Source organism: Carcharhinus amblyrhynchos, chromosome 9, assembly GCF_965287045.1.
Source record: "Carcharhinus amblyrhynchos chromosome 9, sCarAmb.v2.hapA, whole genome shotgun sequence".
Taxonomy (NCBI): domain Eukaryota; kingdom Metazoa; phylum Chordata; class Chondrichthyes; order Carcharhiniformes; family Carcharhinidae; genus Carcharhinus; species Carcharhinus amblyrhynchos.
This window is the reverse complement of record NC_137332.1, coordinates 64,687,442-64,709,209: the sequence shown is the minus strand read 5'-3', so window position 1 is coordinate 64,709,209 and position 21,768 is coordinate 64,687,442. Positions and strand designations below refer to the sequence as shown.

Sequence of the window (21,768 nt, the reverse complement as noted above, 5' to 3'; positions counted from 1 at the left end):
GCAGGTAGGGGATGTGGTTAAGAAGGCATATGGTGTACTGGCCTTCATTAATCAAGGGATTGAGTTTAGGAGTCGGGAGATAATGCTGCAACTTTATAAGACCCTGGTCAGACCCCACTTGGAGTACTGTGCTCAGTTCTGTTCACCTCATTACAGGAAGGATGTGGAAGCCATTGAAAGGGTGCAGAGGAGATTTACAACGATGTTGCCTGGATTGGGTGGCATGTCTTATAAGAATAGGTTGAGGGAGCTTGGTCTTTTCTCCTTGGAGAGAAGAAGGAGGAGAGGTGACCTGATAGAAGTGTATAAGATGTTGAGAGGTATTGATTGGGTGGATTCTCAGAGGCTTTTCCCCAGGGCTGAAATGGCTGCCACAAGAGGACACAGGTTTAGGGTGCTGGGGAGTAGGTACAAAGGAGATGTCAGGTGTAAGTTTTTCACTCAGAGGGTGGTGGGTGCTTGGAATCGGCTGCTAGCAGTGGTGGTGGAGGCGGATTTGATAGGGTCTTTTAAGAGACTTCTGGATGAGTGCATGGGACTTAGTAGGATTAAGGGTTATAGGTAAGCCTATAGTTAGAGATGTTCCTTGCAACTTGTGGGCCCAAGGGCCTGTTTGTGCTATAGTTTTTCTATGTTTCTATTAAGCTCTGCCTAAAGGTCATCCAGATTCGAAAGTTGGTTCTATTCTCTCTCTACAGATGCTGTCAGAGTTTCTGAGATTTTCCAGCATTTTTTTGTTTCAAATTCCAGCATCCGCATTAACTTGCTTTTAACAACAAATTGGCGGGGGATGATCGCAACAGGTTATCCGCTGTAAACGGAAGAGAGAAACAGGCTGCTTTACGGGAAGAAGTGGCAAACTGCAGAGAACTCCAGTCCGGCCGCCAATTCGGATCTGTAGCGGGTTTGGGAAATCGCCCAGGTGCTTGCAGGAAAGTGTGGGGGGATTGGTAGTGACTGCCGCCTCTGGAGTGGTGGCAGCAACACAGCCTGGCCGCTGGCACAGAGGTGCGCTGCGGGGATGACATTCAGCGAGTCCACTCTGTGCCTAGGGTGCGTGGAGAGCGCCGGAGGGCCGAGAGACACCCAGCAAAGCTCCAGCATGCTTCCCTCCCGAAACTATGGCTTTGTGTAACGCTGCGAGAGTGGCTCCACAGCCCGTCCGTTCCCTGCCTTTGCTCCTCGCCATCATTGCCCACTGTAAGTACCGGCACCTTTCCTATTTCCCCACTGGATTTCTAACATTTGGGGGTTCTGGGTGGGACATCGCAACAGAGACGGGCTTTGAAATGTTGATTTCGAGTATCTATTTCGTGTCAGATGATGATTCAGGCGTTTCGATCAGTTGTGGCGGATCAACTCATTGATATTAGTATTAATATTGATATTAGTATTAATATCAATTAGTAATAATTAGTATTCTGGTATTAATTGACCAGAAACACCAATCAATGTAAAATAAAACAATTACTGAACTTCTGCTGCTTGCAGGACAGGGGCGATGCTCCGTGGAGTGCTTTTGCGCGGGGTTTGACTTTAAATCTCAGCCAGGCAGGATGGGTTTGAGCCTGGCTGAATGAGTGAATGACAGGAGATGACAAAAGATCGCCGAGACTTTGTTGTTGTTTCGTGAGCAATGGTTTTGAGTTCTGAATCCCAGAGGGTTTTGTCAAGGTGAAGACAGTACAGCTCGGCCAAGAGGGGTCCGAATTCAGAATTCATCTGAATATCAATGAAAGCCCGTTTACACAGCAGCTGCTTGGAGGGGGATTTAGTGCAGTTTATGCCGGCAGTGTCTGGTTAATGTGGGTATGTCGCGCAGATCAAATAGAACAGAATGGCTTTTGTCCCCCGCCCTTTCTACCCAGAGGGTCAACTAATTGTCTAAGACAAAGTAGCTAAACTGCTGCAGAATTAACAGATTGATGGGCAAACCTGATGGACCCTGAGTTTGTCTCATTTATAATTCCAAGGTTGCCCGAACTTGCTGCCTTCAGGAGTTTGAGGCGACAGGCAATGGTCAAAAAAAGTATTCTTGTGTCGGATATATTTTTATTTCTAAACGAGACGAAGATTGCGACTTTATAGCGGAGGTTGTACAAGTGAGAGCAGATATTGAAGGAGTTCTGGTTGGCGTGCACCCTGAGTTATAAAAACAAAGTTCATTTCACATTGAATTGTTCTGCCGAAGAAATCCACTGTGCGTCGATTTTCTACTAATAACACAAACCTAAATTGTGGCGCAAAAGCTTTATTCTATCCACTAGATTTAATAGGTTAGTATCTTATAGAGTGTTTGATTTACCTCTTTAAACGCTTATTCTCGAATCCAGTGAGATGCTTGTCGAATAGTTTGATCCTTCAGGGTCCATCGAAATAATTTCTCGTGACATCTGCTTTAACACACGAATTAGGAGCAGGATATAAGGTAATCTCGATTATCAAAATCTATTTAGCTCAGCCTTAAAAATATTCAAAGACTCTGCTTCCACTGTCTTCTGAGGAAGAGAGTTCCAGAGACTAAAGACTCTCAGAGAAAAAAAACTCCTCATTTCCATCCGAAATGAGTGACCCCCTTATTTTTAAACAGTGACCCCCAGTTCTAGATTCTCCAAAAAAAATCCCCTGTCAATATCCTCAGGATTATAAAGATTTTGATCAAGATGTATTCAAGAGGCAGTTGGATGTGTTTGAAGAGGTGGCTGGATATAGCACTTGTGATGAATGGGATCAAAGGTTATAGGGGAAAAAGCAGGATTAGGCTTTGTGTTGGATGATTAGCCATGATTGTAATGAATGGTGGAGCAGGCTCAAAGGGCCAAATGGCCTTTTCCTATCTTCTATGTTTCTATGCCTCTTACTCTTCTAAGCTCTGTTGGATACAAACCTAATCTTTCCAACGTTTCCTCATAAGACAACCAGCTCGTTCTTAGTATGAGTCCAGAAAACTGTTCTCTGAACTGCTCCTAACATATTTTATATCTTTCCTTAATTAAGGAGGCCAGTACTGTACACAATACTCCAGATGTGGTCTCATCAATGCCCTGCACAACTGAAGAATAATCTCCCTACTTTTGTAATCAATTCATCTCACAATAAACAATGGCATTCCATTAGCTTTCTGAATTACTTGCTTTGTTAAACTAAATACCCATTAATGGACACATTTTCCTCTTCTGAGTTAAACGTAATTTGTATTCAAAAGCCATCTCATTTATTTACCAACGTGCTTACATTTCAGATGACAATTGCAGTTTATTTAATATTTTCTTTCCTGCATTAAGGAAATGTAATTTTGGAAGAAATTAAAGTTATGCCAGGCACAGTATAGGAATGGGTAAATGATACAGCAAAGAAGAAGACCTTTCATGCCTGCACTAGCTCTTTGACAGAACTATCCAATTAATCTCATTCTCCTGTACATTCTTTCCATGTAAGTGTTTAACCAATTTGCATTTCAGAGTTATTGGTGAATCTATTGAAGATTAGTGGCTGAGCAGAAGATTAGAAACCAGCAAAGGATAACTTTAAAAAAAGGGAGAAATTGGAGTATGAGAGAAACAGATAAGACATATAAAATTAGGAAAAGCATTGACAAGTATATAAGAAGGAAGAGAGTAGCTAAATGACAATTGTTCTCAAAGAGGATGAGACTGGAGATTAATCCTGGAAAACAAAGAAATAGCAGAGGCTTTGAACAGGTATTTTCTCTGTTTTTACAGTAGAAGATACAAAGAACATCTAAGAATAGTAGAAAATCAAGAGACTAAAGGACAGACAAAACTTAGAATAATCATTATCATTAGAAAAAATAATTGGGCCTGCTAATGAAACACAAAGCTAACACATCCGCTGGACTTGATGGTCTGCATCCTAGGATCTTAAAAAGGAGTGGCAGCTGAGACAAAGAGAATTTTAAAATAGTTTGGGAAAATGTTGTCTCGGATGGGATAAGTAAAGGGCCGCCTTGCCAGGTTTTCCTGCCAAATTTTCAAACACTTTACCAAAAGAACGGAAGGGGTGGCTCCCACAACATCATGCTGGTGGGGCAGACTGTGACTGAGCTCAAAGCGCCAGCAAATCAGGTTTCTGAACGACTAGGCTGCCTTTTCATAGGGTGCCCTGATTTAAAAACAATAAAACTTTAAAAAACATCCCACGGAACTACCCCACCCTCATGACCCTCATAGAACACACTCTCTCCTCTACACTGCTCTGGAACTGCCCCCTAGCATTGCCCCACTGCATAAAATAATTTCCTCAAATTACTGCAGGCTCTTCTACCAATTTCTTTAAATCTGTGTGCTATAGTTAATGACATACCTACCACTGGAAACTAGTTCTCCTTGATTACCAGTTCACTGATTCAGGACTCATTCCGCTTTGACACCATAAGCGGGATTTTACAGACTCACTCGCTCACTATAAAATCCTGCCTGAGGCCGACAGACCTTCCCATTGTCTGATTCCTGCGGTGGTTGGGGCGGTAAAATGCCAACCAGCTAAAACCAAACAAATGTTTCAATTTCAATAATGCCATCCACAATCTCAGGAAGGTCCAAAGGTACTTTATCAAAGTACCTTTTTAAAAGTGCAGTCATTGATGTAATACAGGAACAAGGAAACCAATTTGTGATTAACAAGGTATTAGTGTGATAACAAAATATCCTGCTTTATTGATGTGATTTGAAGAATAAATATTGATTAGGTTACCCAAAAGATCCCCTCTGGTTCTTCCTTGAAACCATGGAAGCTTTTACATCTGGACTTGCAGTTTTAAATTTTATCCAAAGGAGTTGTCTGCTTTTACTGTCCAGCACTCCCTCAGTGCTGCACTGAAGTGTTGGACTAAATTCTGCATTGAACCCATAACCTTCTGTTGAGCCATAATTGACATCAGTAGACAATGGTGTTCCCATCAGAGACCTGGCAATGGAGGAGTAGAAGCCTTGAAAAGATTCTATCCAATTGCCCTCGCACAACTTTCTGTTTTTCTTTTTATTTTCTGGACAATTTTTATTTCCAGTTTTACTTTTCATTCCTTTCTTGTCACTCTTATTAAATTTTGTCTCTTTTATCAAATATTACCTTCTGACTTCTCCTGTTTCACCTTGCTTCCTTCTATTGTTGTCATCTGTGAGTGAGCAGTTCTCTTCAGACTCCTATTTGCTTACTGTAAGTGGGGAGGAGGCCAGAAGAAATAACCTCGAAAGAAATGGTCCCTCTTCCTCCTGGCTGGGAATCACACCCTGCATGATCATCATCCTGCAAATCCTGCACTCTGGATTCCAAGATCTTGTGGAGCCTCCTTTCCCATGTGCCTAAGAATCGGCCTCTCCAGTCACATGAAGACACGTGGCAGAAACTCATGACCCTATCCTCAAAATCAAGGGACAGAATAAATGTTAGTATTTATTGCATTGTCCATCCTCAAAAAAACCAAGATATTTAATCCAAGATAAATTCATCACCCTCCGTCTATCATTTCAAATATCCTATTTCAATCAACAACATTATATATAGAATTATAGAATCATACAGTGCAAAAGGAGGCCATTTGGCCCATCAAGTCTGCACCAACCATAATCCCTCCCAAGGCTTATCCCCATAGTCCCATGCATTTACCATAGCTAGTTCCCCCTGACATTAAGGGGCAATTTAGCATGGCCAATCCTTCGAGTCATAGGTAATCCACCAGCCACTCCAGCCCGCACATCTTTCAAGTGTGGGAGGAAACTGGAGTACCTGGGGGAAACCCACACAGACATGGGGAGAACATGCAAACTCCACACAGACAGTGACATGAGACCGAAATTGAACCCTGGTCCCTGGTGCTGTGAGGTAGCAGTGCTAACCACTGTGCCACTCCTCAATATGTTGATATGAAACTTTTGACATCTACACCTTTGAAGGGATAACCAACAAGTCTTTGAAGGGATAACCAACAAGTTCAAATGCAGCTTGACAATTGTAGTGTAGTAAATGATTCCTTTTGCAACAATTCATTAGTACAAATGATACAGCAAAGTCAAAAGTGAATAAACTTTTTTGGCAATAAGAAAAATTGTTGTGATCCTGGATAAACCTCCAAATTTGTTATGACCTCAGACAAGACCCACAATTTAATTATTTCTGGTTAGAGACCAATGACTGTTGTTGCAGAGTAAACAAAACTTTAAAGCCCAGGTATTGACAAAGGGAATAAAGCCACAGGCCAGGATTCTCCCCGAAAAACTCTAAGTGCCAAAAAACTGGAATAACCGACGCTGGTTTTTTCAGCTGGATTTTCAAAATGGATCTCCCGCACTGTGAGCACTGCAGAGTGCCCTAGCAAGGTTCATGATGAAAATCAGGGGGCAGGCCCTATTCCTGCTGGAGAGACCGGCAGCATAGCGCAGAGTGGGCCACTACGTATTCACTGATATATCAGAGTGGAGATCAGCGCATGTGCAGTAGCCCCGTACTGCTGGCCTCCCAATCGCTGGCCTCCCAATCGCTGGCCAGCTCTGCGACCCTGCATCACTGGCTTGCAGAGCTCCCCACTACCTGATCAGTGATCTCCTGGACGTCTCTAGGCCAGCCCCTATCCCAGCCCGCAGATCTTCCTCCTTTTCACCACCACCCCCCCCCCCGCAGTTCCGAACCCCCCCCAGGAGCCCCGACCCCACCCCACCTTGATGGTGAACCCCAATCAACCCCTTCCTTCTCTCTGCCACAGACTCCTATGCAGAGTGCCAGAGACACCCATCCCCACCAATGTCTCCCATATAAGCCCTGCACCCCATAGCCCCTGCCCCATAGGCCCCACCCCTTTGGCACTACCTGATGCCTAGTGGGCAATGCCGAGGTTCCCCTTAGGCATTGCCATTTTGCCCTTTGGACCATGCCAGGGCATTGTGCTGGAACTGCCATGCTGTCAATGCCTAGGGAGCACCCCTCTTGCCTCTGACCTCCTGGGGAGGCCTCCATGGCCTCCCTTCGCTTCAGTAGGGTCAGGCTACCAGCTCCTGTTAGTGGGGAGCTGTTGTAAACCCCACTGGAGTGAACCACTCCTAGCACGGCGGGGGGGGGGGGGGGGGGGGGGGGAGGGGTGGTGGTTGGTGGGGGTGTTGGGAACAAGAGGTTCAGAGACATAAGTCCCAGGTCCGCCAGTGATGTGGAAATGAAGATTTCCATATTGCAATCAGCTCTGCGCTAATTTCCAGCATGGCGAAAATCTGGGACATGGATACTCGTGGATGGCGAGGCACCCAGTGGGGAGCCTGCTAAATGGCCTCTGCTGATGTCTCGTGGCTCATTACGCTGCCAGAGTAGCACAACAGGCTGGGAGAATCCCCCCCACAATATCCCACAGTTTTCAACAAATAGAAAAACTTTTTCTATACAAGAGTTAACAACGCAAGTAGTCAATACTATCTTTCTAACATACAGAATAAACACAAGGTCGACATGAATTAACAAGCAAATTACGAATCCCACATTGAATGGCAGACACAACCAAGAAAGGTTCCATGAATTTAATTAGCAACCTACTCAGAAATCAGTGATCACTGTGAGGCACAAAAATATTCTAACGCCTCCTTTTTTCATGAGGAATTTCAGCTCCTCTCCTCTATTATTTGATGAGACCCAGAGACCCAGCTGACAGTAATCCTTTCCAAATGATACACTATTCCATATCTCTCTCAGATCTGCTCCCAAATACAGCCTTCTCGGTCTTCTTTTCCAACTAGGTTGATCTACGTCTGGGACTGAGACACACTGTGTTGGCCAGGCTACATTCCCAGAGTTTAAACACAGGCATGATCCCACATTTTCAGCTACGCTGTTGCTAACAACTGCTCATGGGCCTCTCTTTGCCCTAACCTCCAGCTTAATGGAGCAGACAACTGCTCCTTACTGGCACTGAGCAGACACCTCTTCATCCTCGCTGGACCGATACTGCTTTAGCTTCCCTGAACTGGCAGTTCATCTTCATTGAGCTAATGCTATTCCCCACAACATCTTGAACTGATCTGTGTGCTGTTAAATCTTACAACAGGGTCAGCCCCTGTAATGAAGCCGAGTCTAATGGCTCAGCCTTCGGTACATTCTGTATCTTAAATGTTACAATTTCCAATTCCCAATTGTCCAAAGGTCACTCCCACAGGTGCCAATTCACAATTCACAATATGATTCTTATATCTTTCATGTGCAAGAAACAATATTTCTCACTGTATCCCAATATGCGTGACAATAATAAATCAAATCAAATATCAAAGGTTAATGTGTTGATCCAATAAAAATTACAAAGCAAGCTTGATCAAGGCAACTGCTAATTTAGAGGAATGACTAGATTCTTATATATTTCAGCAGAAATACACCAGCAAAAATCAAATAATAGAGATTCCCACTTAGACAGCTTTGGTAACTTAAATCTGTAATGTATAGATTAGCAGCAGACACAGTAACTACTTTGCTTGAACCTGCTCAGCATGTTCTGTGGTTGGTTGCCATATATTGCAGCCTTTGTGAAAACTGACTAATACCAAAAGACTTTGAGGCTTACTTGCACATGCTACTTGTAAACTGGCATTGCTCTAGTCATTCCTCTAAATTAGCAGTTGCCTTGATCAAGCTTGCTTTGTAATTTTTATTGGATCAACACATTAACCTTTGATATTTGATTTGATTTATTATTGTCATGCATATTGGGATACAGTGAGAAATATTGTTTCTTGCACATGATATAAAGCATAGATTACATAGGAAAGAAGGAAAGGAGAGGGTGCACAATGTGGTGGTGTAATCATAGTCAGGGTGTATAGAAAGATCAACTTAATATAAGGTAGGTCCATTCAAAAGTCTGATGGCAGCAGGAAGAAGCTGTTCTTGAGTTGTTTGGTACGTGATCTCATTTTTTTTCCCTGAAGGAAGAAGGTGGAAGAGAGTATGTCCAGGGTGCATGGGGTCCTTTTCTGAGGCAGCAGGAAGTATAGACAGTGTCAATGGATGGGAAGCTGATTTGAGTGATGGACTGGGCTACACTCACAACCCTTTGTAGTTTCTTGTGGCCTTGGTCAGAAAAAGAGCCATACCAAGTTGTGATACATCCAGAAAGGATGTTTTCTATGGTATATCTGTAAAAATTAACATAACTCAACAAAGTAGTAAACATTTCTATGCAATGAAATGTATTAAGTGAGCTATTAAACAAATCTGCTGTTTTATGTCTTCAACTTTGTCCTGACAAAAGCTTCACAATAAAAATGAGCTGGACTACCTCTGTGCCAAAACTCTGTCTAAAACTGACTGCATTAACACTTGTCCAGCTTATGTTAAGAATCAAAGGACAACTTAATGGCAAAGGATCTTTTAAAATTATTCGAATTCTGTCAGATTACATATCTGATTGGTTAAAAAAAACTACACAAAGTAAATGAATGTGATTCTTATATCCTTCAGATTATATTAATGGAATATATTGCATCATTTCAGACTAAATTTTACCAGATTTGAAATGTGTGAAGGTGCCTGATGTCCCCGGACAACAAAATCAACATAATTCACAACTAAGTGAATTAACTTTTAACACCCAGTTACTCTGTTGCAACAACTTGTTTGACATGATTTCAATCACTTCCCTGTTTTCCACATCAGGCACCCTACAATTTGTTCACATCGTTATTTCCTTTCAATCATTACATTTGACCAGTCATAGGGGAAACAGCAACCGCACAGGTTGAGTTACCCTTGGGTTCTTTCTGCTTCCCCACCCTTCACCCCACTCACTTCTAGGGAAGCACTGCCAATCCTCTGACATCTGCTCCAGCCGGATCAGTTAAAATCAGCAGTTCAACCTAGCGGGGAGTGCATGCCATAAAGTATGACCTTATTATTTATGACAAAACCTATTTATGCAATGTGTAAGATTTGCCAATTCGAGTTGGATATATTCCTGGGGGTTTAATCACATGCCCTCCCATTTCATTCAGCCAGTCTTTCTTCACAACTCTAATACTTAGATAGCTAACAAAAAAAATGTTTAATGAAAAGAATATGCAATTTTTTTACTGCACCTCTAAATTTTCTCTTGGGTCACTTACAACAATATCCAAAAGATTAATCTTCAATTCCCTAAGACTCCAGAGATTTATGACAACCTGAGAATTGTGCTGTGCCAGTAATGGTTTTAGAAACTCACAAACATGAAAACAATAAATCTGAAATTTTACTTGAAAACACACTCAATGTAAAACCTCTTAAGGGATGCTTTTCAGGCATCTAAGCACAAGAAGGGCCTTCAGAAAACTCCTTATAAGAGCATGCACAATGACAGCTGAGAATATATTAGAATATGACACAGCTAAATATTGCTGAAACGTTCAAGGTTTTTCTTTGATGTCTCTTAACAATCCATTATCTTTTACACATGGTCAACATTTTAACACTCCGCATCTTTGCAGAATGTATAACAAAAGTTTTTAATCTCAGTTAAATATTGATGAAATACTCCCCATTGAGTTGAACTGCTAATTTCAACTATTAATCTGACAATAAGAATGGGTATTGGGAATTTCAGAGGTTATCTGGAATTATGTGACCACGAATGGGATGCTTATATCCTGATTTCATTGTCATACCTCATGCCAGACATTATATGCTTAATTCCTATTAACCTGTTCCAATTTGTTCAGCTATTTTAGTGATGCTTGATAAGTAGGAATTCCTCAGAATACTTTGTGCTGTAACATTCAAAGTTTTTTCTTTGATGTATCTCAGCTATGCATCATATCTGAGTGATAATCTTCAATACAACACATCCTTAACATTATAACACTTTTCATCTTTGCAAAATATTTAACAGAAGTTTTTAACCTTTATTAAATGTGAAAGAAACAGCTATAACTACGATGCATTAGGAATTATTGGAAATTATTAACAATGTTACTTTGTGGTACATTTTCTTTCAATCTCACATTTCCTTAGGAGATGTGATACACTCCCCCACTCCCATCCACTGAAGGATCATCAGGAGAGTTAAAACTGGTCAGATTCTATGCTTGAATTGTAGGTCAATTAAACTGGAATCATAATAGTTGAAAAAATATTCATCCCTGATATATCTAATATCATGTGATTAACATGTTTCAAAAGCAGGACAACAATATTGATATAGGGAGAGAATTATAGCTACTGATTTATTACATCACTTCATTTAAAAAAAGAGCTTTGAAAATGTGCCAGTTCAAGACTTCCATCAATAGAATCCATCTGAACATGGTAGGAGCTTCACATTTTTTAATCTTCTTACTATTCTAGGAACCTTCCGGTTTTTAAAATACACATTTTATGTTGCATGAAGTTTGGAAATTATCTTCTGTAGTGTTTTAATATTCAGTAGTACAAATTAGAACTAACAAAAGATGATGACATAGAACATTAATTACTTTGCGGCATTTAATGTTTCAGAAGCTTCCTGTTGCAATATAATGGAGCAAGTTTGTTAGATCTGCAATTAGTTGTACATTGAATCAACAGTTCAATTTTCATAACCGCGGAAGTTGGTTGTCGTGGTAATGTTTCTAATGGATCAATTTGGCAACATACCAATGGCTGGATTACACAGTTTGATTATGTGTTGTTCAGAAAACAAAATTAATTCTGTGGTTTTTATGTTTAAGAAAAATATGATATTGTTTTGGCAAAATTTGCTTAAAGAATAAATTAGTAGCACAACATTGGTTGTGGTAATCAACTACATGTTGAGAATAGACACAATACAATCTTTACAGTCAGTGTGCAAATGATGGCTCAGTTTATCTGTGTCTGAAGGTGTATGTATATGTGTGGTATTTTTAAAGGATAGGGTTGCTGATCATTAATGTACAAACAGACAAAAAGCTTTATTGGAAAGATATTGACTGTACAGGTTGTTAGGATAAACTGCCCATTTGCCCACACAAATGGCTGATGACATCATCCACATTTCATTTGATCAGACTCTTAAAGTGACCTTGTTCAACTAGGCATATTAGAGGTTCCTGCAACGAAACACAATATAACATCAACGATTAAAATTCTTAATATGAACAATTGAATAGTACAACAGTCAAAAAAGTTAGATATCGTGGAGGACGTCAATTCCCGTGTGGTTCTCGGCAAATCTCAGGCATCTGCTTTCTGGTGTAGCTGCAACCTCTGGTGTTTTTGATTTAGTTTGTATATTATCTGTGGTTATCTTCATCGGTGTTGACGGGGTGTTTGGAGTTTGATTTGGTTTTGAAGTGTTTTCAGCTGAGGTACTGTCTTCCCCAATTGTTTCTAGTGCTGTCAGATGCTCAGCAGTGTCTAGGTCTTCACTTAGCATAGCTTGTTGCGGACTCTCGGTTGATTCCATCTCTGGCACACTAGTTCTAGTTGTTAAAATTTGATCTGTATGTCTTCTCCATACTATATCGTCTCAAGTTTGTATGGTATAGGAGGCTGGTTATGTCTCTGCTAAGATGATGACAGATATCCACTTCTCACTGTTGGTATAGCGCCTTGCCAATACTTAGAACAAAGAATAAGGAAAATTACAGCACAGGAACAAACCCATCAGCCCTCCAAGCCTGCACCGACCCTGCTGCTCGTCTGAAATTTATGATAAACAAGGTGTTTAACCCTGTTCTCACATTGTATAACGTTTTATCATCAGTAATGTCAGAAAATTTTGTGTTGTCGTTATATGTCATATTTCTCAACGTCATCAGGAATTGCTTAATCATTAAGACAATGAACCTTGCTCTCAAGTTATCTTCAACGAATGTTTCATTGTCTGAACAAACCATTCTGCCAGTTCATTTGTAGCAGGATGATAAAGAATGGATTGAATGTGTTGAATCCCATTCTCCTTTAAATAGTTTGTGAATTTTGGCAAAATAAACTGTGGGCCATTGTTGCTCACAAGTTGTTCAGGGTACCTGGTATTGGTAGAAAGATTTGATTCCAAAAATGATTCCGAGAGCTTCTTTCTCTGCCTATGCATTGTTCATTTCTGCTTTATGCAAGGATCTTGATGCAAAAGCTAGAGGCTTCTCTTCACCATTGGGTATTCCCCCAATTCCCTCCTCCCACCCCTGACACACCATGTAAGGTGATTTGTCATGTGCCAGTTGCAAAGGTAAATTTGGATCAATGTGTGTCAGGACTTCTGACTTTAGTAGTACCTCTTTAGATTGCATAAAGGCTTTCTTGCAGTGATTTACCCATTTCAATTCCTGTTTTGACACAATAAGTTGTGTAAAGGCTTAAGGATATTTGTTAGATTAGGAAAAAATCTTCCATAATAGTTTAATAAGCCCAAAAAGAACAAAGTTGTTTTATATTTTGAGGTGAAGGGTGCCTCACTTATGGCTTGTATTGTCGAAGACAATTTGTGCAGTCTCTTTATATCTATTCTGTGTCCTAGTTATTCAATAGAAGATTTGAAGAATTCACAGTTATCCTTCCATACTCATAGTCCATAATCTTCTAGACCCAGGAGTGTAGCATGTAAATTTTGAAGACCCGCTTCTTCATTCTTTCCAGTAATTAAGACATCATCTAGGTAGCATTGGACTTCCTCTAGTCCATTCAGAATGTGATCTGTGGCACATTGGAACAACACATAATGCCAAATGGAAGCCTTTTATAGTCCCTCGTATATCATGATTGTCAAACATTGCTGTGAATCTGGATCCACATTTACCTGGAGATAAGCTTGACTAAGGTCAACTTTACTAAAATGCTGGTTCTAGCCAATCCAGCAAATAAATCATCAATTCATCACAGAGGGTACTGCTCTGCACAGAGCACTGGATTGATAGTGACTTCAAAATCATTACAAATGCATACTGAACCATCTTTCTTCATCACGGGTACTATCGGCATGGCCCAATGACCTACATTAATGACCAAAAGAGAAAATGCTGGAAAATCTCAGCAGATCAGGCAGCATCTGTAAAGAGAGAAAAGAGCTGATGTTTTGAGTCCACACGCTCCTTCATCAAAGGTTGTCTGGACTCGAAACGTCAGCTCTTTTCTCTCCTTACAGATGCTGCCTGACCTGCTGAGATTTTCCAGCATTTTCTCTTTTGGTTTCAAATTCTAGCATCCATTGTAATTTGCTTTTATTTTAGACTTACATTAATGGTTTGAGGAACCAGCTTCTCTAATTCTACCTGGATATGAGGCTTGATGGCATACAGCACTGAGCTAGCCTTTAGGCATCTTAATTAGCTTGAGTACACATCAAAATGCTGCTTGTATTATGAAAAGCATATTTACTTGTTTGGAGAGCAGAATGTCAGGAACTTCAAGTCCTGACAGATCCCGGAGCCAGCAGCATATAAGAGGGATGGGGTGGGGGGAGGGTGTGTGGAGTGTGGTAATGTTGGAAAGATTCCAATCTTTCCAATAGCCAAAAGAGAGAGGAAACAGGGCAAGGCCCCAAAAACAAATCCCAGCTAGGAAACAGGTGGTGTTGAACTGCCCTCTTGAACTGCTACAGTCCAACTGGTGTACTTACTGCCACAGTGCTGTTGGGGAGAGAATCCCTGCATTTGGCTCAATGGCAGTAAAGGAACAGTAATATATTCCCAAGTCAGGATGTTGAGTGATTTGGAGGGGATCTTCCAGGTGTTTGGTGTTCCCATGTGTCTGCTTGTCCTTCTAGATGGTAGTGGTCATGCATTTGGAAGGTCCTGCCGAAGTAACTTTGACCTTATGATGGAAGGGAGGTGGTTGATGAAGCAGCTGAAGATGGTTAGACTTAGCACATTAGGACAATGTCCTGGGCTCAGATAACCGGCCTGCAACAATCACAATCGTTCCTCTCTGACTTGCCAAACTGGGCAAGATTGAGGAGCTTATTGTTGAGTAAGTGCTCCTGAAGAAACTGTCAAGGACATTGTCCAAGATTTATCACCCAAAGATGTGTAGGTTAGGTTGATTGACTGTGCTAAATTGACTCTGGTGTCAGGAGGATTAGCAGGGTAAATATGTGGGGTTAAGGGAATAGGGCATGGGTGAGATTGTGGTTGGTGCAGACTTGATGGGCCGAATGGTCTCCTTCCGCACTGGAGGGATTGTACGATTGTATTTTGTTGATAATTGAGAATAGGCTGATATGGCCACAATTGTCTGGATAGGATTTTTCTTGCTTTTTGTTGAGTGTCCATCTAGATTTTGTTTTCAAGTTTCTGCAGTGTACTTGAAATTAAAATTTTCTGACAGAGGCAGAGTACTACCGGCATTGGTAGAAGAGTGATGAAGTGCAAGCTCTTCAGCTTTTTTTTCATATTCTTTCTTGGAGTGTGGCGAGGCTGGTGTTATTCCCCGTTCCTCATTTATCTTGATGATGTTGGTGGACATTCTTCCTGAACCGCTGAAGTCCATATGGTGAAGTATTGTTAGATGTGAAGTTTCAGGATTTTGATGCAGGAGGAATAGTAACATGTATCAAAGTTATACTTGTAGGTGATGATGTTCTTACACACTGGCTGCTCTTGTCTTTCCAAGTGGTGGAGAGTCTGGGTTTTGTGAAATGCAGGATAAGTTTTTTAAAGTTTTAAAGTTTATTTATTAGAGTCACAAGTAGGCTTACATTAATATAGCAATGAAGTTACTGTGAAAATCCCCAAGTTTCCAAACTTAGGCACCTGTTCTGGTACATCAGGGAGAATTTAGCATGGCCAATGTACCTAACCAGCATGTTTTTCGGACTGTGGGAGGAAATCAGAGCTCCCACTCCTCCAATGAAAATGATCAAGGCAACTCCTGTCTGGCATTTTGTGTAAGTTTCAAGGAATCTATGTTAAAACTGAAAAAAGGTGACCTGTTGATGATTGCTTTGATAATGCAAGGACAACAATGCAACTTCAAGTGGATAACAAGAACTGATTTTCTTCAAGCCCAGACAGTAATAATATACGTGCAGCAGGTGAAAAGCAATCAACTTTCTTTTTTCAATTGCTGATTAATTTTCACAAGCCGGCACTACAGAAAATATTTATTCATGTAAGAGTTCATCTTGAAGCTGCTAAGAATATCAAGGACAGAGAACCACTTTTTGCCAGCAATGATTATCAACTGTAACCTTCTTTGTGCATGTGCCATGTGACAATGCAAGTGATGGAGCATGATAATTGCCATATTATCCTTCACACTTTATCAGCATGAATGGAAAAAAAGTGAAATGAAACTTATTGTAGACAAGGTCGGTGCCAACAATTTAAAATCATATTTGCATTATTCTCAAACAATTTGAACATTAATATTACTGTTCTAGCATTCTTCTACCTATGATAGATGATGGTGTTAAAAACCCCACTGACGTTAGAGGTGAGGTAATCCCAAAACCCATTAGCGTAACTTGGGATACAAGTCCTTAATTGGTTATTTTGCAGTTCGGTATAATGTGAGGAAAGATATCCAAACCAGTGAGAAAAGTAAAAAGCCTTGTTGTAATCATTAAAAATGGAATGTTTATTAAACTGTAAAATAACACAACAGGAAAGGCCACAATACAAACCACCATTAACTGCCGTATGGCTACACACACACACACACACACACACACACACACACACACACACACACACACACACACACACACACACACACACACACACACACACACACACACACACACACACTACTTGAATTAATGCTATTCTGCAGCTATATACATTCTAAACGTCCCTTTATCTAAAACAGCATCCCATAACATTTAACTTAATGAGCCTAATCCACCATATAATTACCACACACAATTTGTACCTTTATTTCAGGAAGCTGTTCTTCTGGCTCAGTGTAGGATCTTTGAGGTTTTCAAAGCAGCAACTTCTCAGCCAAGAAGCCTGCTTTCGGGAGAGCTTCTGTCTCCAGCTGGCTGTGACTATGATCCTAGTTGCTTATTAGCTGTGCATTTCTCTGCAGAATGGACCTAACCCTACCAACTGATATATTGTTTATCCCTTTTGATCTTATCCTATCCTAATATCCCATCTCAGAAATCATGCTTTTAGCATGCAAGTGTGACATGCATTCTGATGTCTCCACTTTGAGCTCCTACCATTTGTAGTTTTAATACCTGCCATTCTATATTTTATTGTTCTCCATTTCACTTAATAAGTATCTGTTTACCCCGCTGCTAAGCTAATTCGCTTATCAAAAACTCCTCAGAGCAGCTGAACACTATTCTCTAATATTTCTTTTGTCCAGGCTTTGTGATAGTGAACACAGAGGGAACAAATCTATTTCAGGATTTGTTTCAAATTCAAATTCCAATGGGGTGTTTTTAAATGGTGCAGTTTTGCTGATGGCAAAAGGGGCCAATCCTTGAGAGCCCCGTTCTGGTATAAATGCCGCACCTGAAGTGCCAAAGTGATGTTGTAGGTTATTGTTTTTGGTGATGGCATCTATTGCCAAACTGCTGTAGCCAGTGGTCATCATATGGGTGTATGCCAGCCCATGGGGGCATTGGCATTTTCCTCTGTCATCAGTTAGCGACTCCCAAGTGTGATCATTTATGTTTGGGGCCCTCCTGACATACATCTAAGTGTCTTTGAAGCAGTGGTTTGGTGTCGTATTGGTCATTTGGTTCTGACTACCTCACCATGCAGAAGATCCTTGGGCTGGCAGGTGTTTTCTATCCTATGGACGTGCCTGGGCCAAAGAAGCAACCTCTGATGAGTGCTAACAAACTTGGGAGCTCTGCCTTTCAGAGGACTACTGCATTTGTGATTTAGTACTGCCAGGATATACCCAGAATGTGCCACTGACAGCAAAGGTTGTTGAGCCTTTTCTCTCGATAGTTGAGAGATGTCTATGTTTCACAGCCATACAACATAGTGCTGAGGATACAGATCTTCAAACCATCAGCTTGGTCCCGAGGGTATGCTTGATGTTATCCCATAAGCATTTTGAGAGTTGGCCAAAGATGGTATGCTTTCCCTATGCATGTAGTAAGTGCTGCATCGATGGGCAAATTGTCTCTCACCATGAGGAGGCAGAAGTTACTAACTACTTACTGAAGTGTAATTTGGTATGATCAAAATGGAGGTGCAGCATCTTGTCCCATGACCACAGTTTCCTTGATGCTTATAGTCTGACGAAACAAGTTTAGAGACTACTTTGTAGCCAAGTTACTGTGTGAGTGACATGCGCAACAACTTCAACATGGAGGAATTCTCCAACTGGGAGGTTTCAGCCTTTAGAGATTGTACAGCTTACCACCTGACCTGGTATGCAAGTAAACTCATTCTATATCTATGGAGTAGACAAAGGCCCGGAGCATGGAGAAGATGCCAAATAGACTGCGGGTTAGGACACAGCCTGGTTTTACTCCATTCTGAAACTATCGGTGGTGGAGCCATCAAACTGTAGATTATAATGCATGTTGTCACGGAAGGAGTTTATGAGATTTGGGAACTTTGATGGATAGCCAATTTTCCTCCAAATCGTCTGGAATCCTGCACTGCTAACAGTGATGAATACCTTAGTGAGATCCGCAAAATGAAGGTAAAGAGGTATACCCTGTTCCCTGCACTTCTCTTGAAGCTGCCAAATGGAGAAGATAGTGTCCAATGTAGACCTGTTGGTACAGAAATCACACTCTGCTTTCAGGCACAATTGGTCTTCAAGTAGATGGAGTCTTTTAAGTATGACCATCACAAAGATCTTTCCCATGGTGCAAAAGAGTAAGATATCCCTGCAGCCACTGCAGTCTTTTCTGTCATGGGAAACAGGCTTTGGTTATCGTGGCATGGGCAAAATCAATGATAAGGGACAACACTTCCTGAGCTTTCTGTCCTGGATGAACACTGTCAGGGTGGGATTTTACCACCTTGCTTATCCCAAAACCATAATATCCCACCCAAGGTCAATGGACCTTTTTTTTGTCTGCCCATCACCCTCTCCAATTCCCATGGTGGGCAGGGGGGTAAAATCCTGGCCACAACACTTTTCGAGACTTGACCACAAAGTATCATTGCACCTAAGGCCTGGGCATTGGCACCAATTAAACCTGGTCTTCACAGGAAGGTGGAATCTGCTCAGTGTTCTCCACATCCACATCTACCGCAGATTGAGACACTAACAACTCTCTTGTCTGCAGCAGTGTGAAGGTGCACCTCTGGGGATTTCACAGTTCCAAACACAATAGCTCACCACTCAGCAGCATTTCTTGTACAAAACCAAATACTAACACTTCACACTGTGGCTAGAACAACTGTTACTCGTTCGAGGTTTACCAGAAGGCAGTGATGCTGCTATTGACACAACCTGGGAGTCACAAAGCTGAATCATCTATGAAGCAGTAAAAGCAATGTTTGACAAAGACAGAACCTGCAACAAGGACTGATTTGAAACCTATTCAGCTGAGATTAAATTGTCATTGTGCAAAATACAAACCTTGACTGATGGACAACATAAACACAACAGCCAAAGGACTGCATGACTGAAACTAGCCAAGTCAGCCATACAAAATGTAGGGAGATACTTCACAAGTAAGAATCAACTTATGCCAAGAAATTCAAACTGCCTGTGACAATGTATGAATGGATCAAGAGGGTGCTTAGTCCTACCATCACCAAAATTGCCCCCTTGAAGTCAGTAGATGATTGTGTTATTACTGGCAGAAGGAAATTCCTGCTGGCTTGAACATTACTGTGAGCTGCACACCTGGAAGACAGACATTTCTTGGTTTGTGCATGAAACTCACCCATAGCTTCCTTTCACGGATGAGTTAGATTAAAAACCCTCATCATTTGAGCTCAAGAATGCCAATAGACTGACTGCTCAGCCAACAAAGAAAGCTGGCACGGGTGGAAGCCAAATTGGCCAAACACAAAACGATCCATCAATTGCTGGACCTTTATGACCCCCCCTGCTGTAAAGTAGGCTCCATTCCACGGGAGATGCAAGATGTAAAAGTCACACCATACAAAAACAAAGGCGACAAAGGAGACTGCAACAACATCAAGATTGCAAGTCAAAATATATTAACTCAGCAGTAAAATATTCTAAGTTGAATAGCTTATGATATAGACATTAAAACAGTTTCTACTTTTTAAAAAAATAAACTGATTTACATCAAGCATCTGGCAGCAATAAAAGTTAATGGGAAAATATTAGCTTGCTGGGTGTCAGCAGACTCACATTCAACAATTTGTAACTTTTAGGGTACCCCTGTGAAGAGTAAATTCTCTGATCCATTGCAAGTGTTAATATCAGTTCAACTTTCCTTTTTAAAAAAGGGCAGTATCGGCTACAGTATGTAACAGTGAGAGCTTTCACAGTTCTTTTACCCTGCTTCAAAAATAAATCATCAGTTGAAAACTGGTCAATTCTTGAAGTTTTGTAATTGGGAGCCTGGTATTTCAATTTTATAGTCGCATGTAGTATAGGCTATAAATGCACTCAACTTTGTTTATATTTTGATCAATATAATATTCATATTATGTTATCATAAAGAATAATGTGTTCCCATAAATATAAGGGCCTTTAAAAATAAGACATTCAACCAGTCACCTTTAAATAGCCTGTTATTTATTTTCCCCTGCTGCATTCAATATCACTTATGAATTATGGAGATGATTATTGTGTTTTTGTTTTGTACCTATTTCTGACAGTATTAAGATTCAGCAAACCTTCTTTCTTGTGTCTCATTACCTTTGAAACAGATGGACTATGCATGTTTTTTTTACACAGGTTAATATATTTAAAAACTATCTGATTTTTGAAATGTAATCCAAGTATTGAAAATCTCCTGAAAGCAACCATATTAACATTTGAGCTAAATTCATCAGCTGTCTTAAAGGAAATACCCTTTCTGACAGAATTTTCCAGACATTTTTTTCAATGGACTGGGAGGTAGAAGGGCAATTACCTGGCCGTGCAGGCATTTCACTTGTGGTGAGGGCATTGTGTGAGGAGAGCGACGGTGGCCAGGGGGAGAGGGGGTAGTACGGTGTCCCACTGCCAAACTGGATGAAACACCACAGCCTTCCAGTGGATTCCAGGGTGAAGACTTCCTTTAGGAATATTACGGTTAAACAGAGAGGTCTCCCTAGCAATAATGATATTCTCTGTGGCAATGATATAGCTGGTGCTTCACCGGACACCCTTCCCCATCCTCCACCAATTATTGGAGGCTGCATGCTGGAGCCCAGCATCCTACAATCCAATTTACCTGTCTTCAAGAGTGCCAAGGTATTGAGGTGCCCTCTCACTGGAGCTGCGCCCTCAACAATGACCACTGCCAGTGATGCCTCGATTGATGTTGTTGAGCTGCTGGGCCTTTTGATTGGACCTGCTGCTCTCAGGAGTGGGCTGTTGTCCTTAAACAGCTGCCTTGGTGGCAAACATGCAATTGCTCACCACTCTGGATCCACCACTGCCCAAAACAAGGTGACCTCCAGTTTTCAGTTCTGGCAGTGGGAGTTGTGGAGGGAGGAGGAGGGGCTGTTTTTTTTTTCTTTTTGTTTTAACTCCACCAGCTGGTAGGTGTTCTTTTGTCTCCAAGTTAGACCTTAGCTAACGAATTAGTATTTCAGTAAAGTAATCAAATAAATAAATAATGTTAGACTTAAATGGCTGGTCAGGTGCTATGTTGTGTTTGCAACATCTGGGTGTTTGAAGTTGTCACAACTTCATCTTTGCACTGCAGACATAGCAGGACATTGGGGTGGAGGAGATTTACTGCACACTATTTACCTGGACACTGTTCAGGGAGGCAATCACACTCTTTGCATTAAGTCGAAC

The 21,768-nt window shown here is 41.1% G+C and overlaps 1 protein-coding gene across 3 annotated transcripts in view; it reads left to right on the top strand.

Moving 5' to 3' along the window:
- Positions 1-658: 658 nt before the first annotated feature.
- The window catches only part of crb1 (crumbs cell polarity complex component 1), a 143,564-nt gene continuing 122,454 nt past the window's right edge, over positions 659-21,768 (top strand). For 2 of the 3 annotated variants that reach the window (XM_080195848.1, XM_080195849.1), the window contains exon 1: positions 659-1,200. In XM_080195848.1, coding sequence (XP_080051974.1) covers positions 1,122-1,200 — 79 coding nt within the window. In that variant the 5' untranslated portion in view covers positions 659-1,121. The remainder of the gene's footprint in view (positions 1,201-21,768) is intronic. The other variant, XM_080195847.1, reaches the window with a different exon arrangement.